Raw genomic sequence first — 6,467 nt, 5'->3', positions numbered from 1 at the left:
AAGTCGTACTATAGAAAGACGTATCTTACGGGATCATGACTCACACAAGAACTATGAAGGTTAGAAAGAGACACAACATATTCCTCTCTCTTTCTTGTTATTTTTGCTGAAAATGGAGACTTTTAATATAAAGAGACCGTAAAAGAGTGTCTCTAACTAGAGTCTCCGTTCCTCGTGTCGCGACTCTGATTAGAGGGTCTCTACATATGTAATAATAACACTGCAAAAATAGGACAAATACAAACCATAACAAACTTCGATGAATAAAAATGTCGAAAGAGAGAAAGCGATGAAAAACCTATGGAAATCTACGGAAAATCTAATTAATTTCTATCGTAATCTGTCGCTTCTCTAAATCGAAAGGAAAAAATTTTAAGAAAAATGTATAATCGAAAGAAATATTCTCCACCATTCTGTATCGTTTCCTGTTAGAAGAGTATGATTTCATCAGAATACGAAAAAATATCAATAAATGATATTATTTTTAATGATATTATTTCTAATGATATTATTTATATTTCTTTCGGATACTTTTTTCTTAAAATTTTTTCCTTTCGATTTAAAGAAGCGACAGATTACAATAGAAATTAATTAGATTTCTATAGGTTTCATTGCTTTCTCTCTTTCGACATTTTTATTCATCGAAGTATTATGGTGTGTATTTGTCCTATTTTTGCAGTGTTATTATTACTTATATAATGTAATTACTAGACTGCGGAACTTTATGCAAAATACTTAACTGAATATTAACTATCGGACAGTTTTAGCAGTCAATCGTTGTTCGTTAAAGAGTTATTAAAAGGTGAAGTAAAAAGATTGAGATTGCCATCTGTAAATTTACAAAATTGCAAAATATGCATTTTATGCAAAACATTCAGTTAAGTATTTTGCATAAAGTTCCGCAGTCTAGTAATTACGAATGTACGTAGCGCGACCATCGCGCGAGTCCTTTGGTGCGGTGCGGTGAGACGTACGTGAGCGCGGCGATGCCGAGCGCTAAGCAACGGCGAGCTTCCCTTCTTGCCTCTCCTGCCCATGCCGGCGGCATCCATCGTTTGACAACATGTTTATACTGTCGTAAGATTGTTCGTATTAAACACACAGTTTCACATCGAGCTGTGTACGACGGCTTTGATGTACATCAGAGCGCACCGAGCGCGTCCAATCAATATTTGCTTCGCAAATCACGTACGATTTCTCGTATAATACGGATGCGTACGGTGGCCTCCTGCATGCTGAAATATTTTCGGTAATCTTCTTGCGATAAAATACCTTCGCTCGTCAGCTAAACCAACAGAATTTGTGAACAATTGCAAGACGGCTCTCACTTTCGTTTACACAAAAATTAACATTGCTGGAAATAAATTTCTTTTCTCACATGCCTGTGCTATATATATTTACATCCACATATTTATACATTTCGAATAACTTTAATGTTTTTCTATTTGTATAAAGTTTTTTCTTTTTTGCACAATACAAAATTATTTTATTGTAAGTGGAATATCAAATAAGAAAAAGAGTGTTATTTTTAATTAAAGTGAATTTTGGTATTTAATAATAGTTATATGCAAGTTTTTAGATACATTTTCCAGTTGTATAAACAAAATTATTTTATCAATATAAAAATGCGTATTATAATTAATTTTAGAAAATTACTTGAAATGAAGAAGAAAGTGGGACAAAGGTAGTTATACATGCAATATAGGGCCGTGGTCCAATTCATGCTGACAACGCTCATGAACATCGTTTGTCTTCGTTTAACATTTGACAAACAATAAGGATGAAATGATTTTTAAGCGTTGTGAAAGTGAATCGGACCGCGGCCTTCGAAACTCCAAGACTCTCGTCTCGTCTCACTTTGAAATCAAGACGATATCAAGATAATAGATATTTAATAAATTTAGATGCAAGACAATATTGCCTTCCTAAGCTCAATATTCTCTGCTCAAGAATATCGAAAATATCGAATAAGCAATATAATAGGTGATAATTTTAAGCTTTAAGCCGTAAGAAATTAATCAATTACAGTCGAATACGAGAAGAATAAGACTGCGATTCATCCATTTCTTATGACACTTAAGGCTTAAAAACCTATTGTAGATCCAAGCTAATCCTATATGCACATGGGTTATGCCTCTATTAACGGTTTCCCCATTTTTTCTGTTAGAGAGAAAACGAATAATCAGATTATGTTTCCTCCCTTTCATATTCGTTAGTCATCGATATTCTTGTCTGGTACATAGCAATGCTTGGTTTATACTATGTGATACGTTTATACGCGCGCCGCCAACCCACTATACACGTTGTTTGCTTTTTTCCGATAATTGCGTTCAGCAGAACGTTTATTTTGCAACTGTTGGAAGTTTTCTTTGCACTGATTGAATTGTACTTCTGGAGGTATGATTCTATCTCAGCAGATAATCATAAAACGGTTGCAAAACTGATGTGTTCCGCTGAACGCAGTTAATTAGAGATTATGCCAGTTCTCGTCCGGCTGGATACTACATCATATCCAGCCGGACGAGAAGGCATAATTGCAATCGAACTTCACGATAAGTTCATTCAATTTACTAATTATGCCAGTTCTCGTCCGGCTAGATATGATGTAGTATCCAGCCGGACGAGAAGGCATAATTGCAATCGAACTTGACGGTAAATTCGTTCAATTTACTAATTTTTCAAATTAAAAAATTTGTAAAAAATATCGATATTTTCAAGAATATCGAAATCGAGACGAGATTTATTTTCGATCTCTATAACGCGATCAAGACGAGAATTAATTTTTCAATATTTTTGCGAGACGAGACAATTTTTTTTTAAATATCGTCTTGTCTCGTCTTAGTGCATTACTATAGAGAACAGGTAAAAGTCGTCGATTTTATTCCCAACCAGAAAGTAAAATGTGTACATTTTTAAATAATATAATCCGATTATATATATATACATATAAAATTAATATTTGATGTCAACGATTTGTACCTGGCTCAATTTACAATCACATCGATGTTATAATTTCGGCGTAAATAGAGCCACATAAACGTAGTTAATCCCATACCCTCAACATCAGCATTAGTCGACGTGTACCGCGGAGGAATGACACGATCGATCGAATGAACGCGCGCCCGGCCCGGGAAAACAAAGAATGCAAATAATCTCGGAGCTTGTAATATGTAGAATTTGAATCCTTTTAGAGCTAAATGAAATGCAAAATCCGACCGCACAACCTCCCCGCGGTGCACATCGAATAACGCTGATGTCGACGGTATGAGTGGAATGGACAAAGGTTAATCGCCATTAAATTGTCATTAATGGACTAGGATTTATTTATTAATGGACAGGATATTATAACGACCACTAGTCGTATAGTACTCATTTTCCAATCTTTGCAATATCTTTTTTTAGTCACCCAATGAGTAAAATGTCTAAAATCGACGTATAAAACAACTTTAAGATATCGTTAAGAGTTCTTTAAGAAACATATCTTCAAGATATATTTCACAAAGAACATTGAAAGATATCTTAAAATTGTCTTATATATCGATTTTACCCGTTTATTCGGTAATCTTTGGAAATTAATGTCTTGTTAACTATTTTGTAAACTGCAAAATGATAGAGGACTTTCCAACTCAATTTTTTATTAGAAATAGCACTGTATGATTAGTGGATGTTATAATATCCTGTCCATTAATAAATAAATCCTAGTCCATTAATGACAATTTAATGCAATTATAATTAACCGCTTATTTCAAAAATACATGAATATCTACATTTTAAGCAATGACACACGGGGGGGAGGAGGGGATATTTTGTACCCCGCCTCGAAATACGTTCCTATACTCGGCTGCTATACAGAGATCGATTTGACGCGAACTTTTCAATTAGTAATTTTCAATTGGGAATCTAAACTAATAGTGGATGGAGCCAGAAGTTCGATTAACAGTGGGGTTATAAAATATATATACGATTGAAAAAGCCTTGGATTCTTTTGGGTTCTCAATAGCATTTAAGAATTAAAGATTTATGAGTCTGAAGTTTTTTTAGATGTCCACGGATAAGCTCCAGGGATGCGTTCAGACTATAATAGAAGCATCAAGCAGCGAGCAGCAAAATCAATCAACGGCGTAAAAATATATTTTTACGCAGCTGCCCGTATCGCCTCGCTGATTGATTTTGCTGCTCGCTGCTTGTCGCTTAATGCTTCTATTATATAGTCTGAACGCATCCCTGGAGCTTATCCGTGGACATCTAAAAAAAACTTCAGACTCATAAATCTTTAATCCACCATGTACTATTCGCTTGATGCTTCTAGTCTGAATGCACAAAAAGTGCGTTCGGAGAGACGATATTAGCGCTATTGAAATTCTATCCTTGTTTCATGTTTAATAAACAACGAAGATAGGATGACAGAAGTAGTGCTAATAGCGTCTTCCCGAGACGTACCATTATAGTCTAGAGTCAGAAGGCGGGAAGATGACGTGCAAAACGTGTATCTGATTCTCATTTTACATTCTTTGAGTTTTCGTACATTTATTTCCTTCTCTATTTCAAGTCTATCATAACAAAATGTCATATTGTTATGCCCAGGAAACGAATTCAGACTTTTGCTCAACTCTCGCATTCTTATTCGAGAATAAAGAGATACCATTTTACGAAAGAAGAAAATTCGTTTAATACGAACAAACTTATATTACAGAACGTAATATAGTTCGGAAACGCCGAAACGTCAAAACGTCAAAGACGTTTGTTCCAAATCCAAAACTAAAAACCGCGCTCTTCACTTCATTGACGCGCTGACATTGATGCTCTTCAAACTTCCAATAGCCAGATACTTGAGCCAACTCGCTTGGAGTATCGATTATATTTTACCGATTACTTTTTCTTTAAAACGGGAACGTGAAAAGTGAAGATTTTTATGTATGTATGTATGTACGCATACACATATACACATACATACAACAAATTTTCACGTTTCTGCCCTAAGGAAAAATTTATATAATCGTTATCCAGACCTATCTGACACGTGCGCACGGATATAATAATATATTTATAAGGTTTTTGAGAATTAAAATATTAAAAACGATTATATTATATTTTTATGACAAAAATCTATGCTTATTTACTCACTTCATTTATTTATTTTATGTTTTATAATCCCTTCATGTTTATGGAATATTGGTTGATTCATTTTTTTTAAACTTGTCGTTCTGCAGCTCAAAAATTATTTAAAAAACCTACCTACATTATTTTATTTTCCAATTGGGAGCAAAAGTTCACATGTTTCATCCATTCTCCTTTCAATTAATGTGAAAAATATAATCAATATTTTAATTCCGCCATTTCAATAATAACTTACCCTTCCTCCTTGAAATACGCTGCGCAAAAAATTCATGAAGAGATCGCATTTGCCTGGAGGGATGCTAGCGATGATGAGAAGCAAATAAATTATTTCGGCTCTCATAGTTTAAAAATGTGACGAGCGTTTTAAAGATTGTCTACTAAAGAAAGTCCACTTTCAATTTTCTTCAGACTTTTCTGTACTTGAAATAACTATATGATTCCATGTTGAAAAATTTTGTTCGGCCTTTGACTTGGTCGAACGAGACTTCCGCTTGTCATCGGTGCGCTTCCTCCAATTCTACAACGCGAGCGTCTCTAACAGATCTTCCGCGTCTTTGACTGAAGAGAACTGCAAACTTTGACGTACACATACAAACCGTTAATTACCCATACATACGAGTCATATCGATAAAGCCACTACCGGATTTTTGTTTATTTAACGGCGATTACCTATCGCATCGTAAAGAGCTGTTTAGTTAATTTTATATAATCCTTCGAACAATTTCTTGACCAATCTTTACTAAATATAAAAGCAAAAAATTTATATTCTGCAATTTTTTTTTTAATTTAAGGCAAAGTACAGCCGTTTTGTTCAACATTTTTTCCAAGCAACAATTTACAGTAAAACTGTGTTTAATATTTCTAATTATATTTTTAAATACTAAAAATGCTAATTAAATACTAAAATGTAAAAAATCTTTATTAATTTCTTGATTTTGTTATAAATCTAGAAAAATAGAGATTATAAATTTTTTCTTGTACATATCGATAATAAGGTTTGGATTAAAGCATCAAATTGTTATATTGTTAGTCAATTTAACTCGTGATATTATATTACTGAGGTTATAGTTTAGTAGAGTTTACATTTCAAGACCAAAAAATAATTTCGGCGTGTCTTAAAAGACTACATACGTAGTATATAAATTCACATAGAATCATACAAGTACTTAAGGTCCAGCTATTCCCTTTAAGATATTGATTTCTGTTCTCACATATATACGGTCCTATAAGATATGATATTATAGATATGAAGATTGACTATTGAATGGTCGAAACATAATAAGTATCTGGGAAAGAATGTTTTATACGTGTATATAATTATATAAAAATATATATAATTTTATATAATT

At 33.4% G+C, this 6,467-nt stretch overlaps 1 protein-coding gene across 1 annotated transcript in view; it reads right to left on the bottom strand.

The window, feature by feature from the left end:
- LOC108759035 (phospholipase B1, membrane-associated) overlaps positions 1 to 1,052 on the bottom strand; it is a 35,417-nt gene extending 34,365 nt beyond the window's left edge. Inside the window, exon 1 of the mRNA XM_018504291.1 lies at positions 975 to 1,052. Within this exon, the coding sequence (XP_018359793.1) occupies positions 975 to 1,052 (78 nt within the window). The remainder of the gene's footprint in view (positions 1 to 974) is intronic.
- Positions 1,053 to 6,467: the final 5,415 nt, after the last annotated feature.

Source organism: Trachymyrmex cornetzi, unplaced genomic scaffold, assembly GCF_001594075.2.
Source record: "Trachymyrmex cornetzi isolate Tcor2-1 unplaced genomic scaffold, Tcor1.1 scaffold166, whole genome shotgun sequence".
Lineage (NCBI taxonomy): Eukaryota > Metazoa > Arthropoda > Insecta > Hymenoptera > Formicidae > Trachymyrmex > Trachymyrmex cornetzi.
The sequence above is the reverse complement of the archived record's forward strand: the minus strand, read 5'-3'. Positions and strand labels throughout refer to the sequence as shown.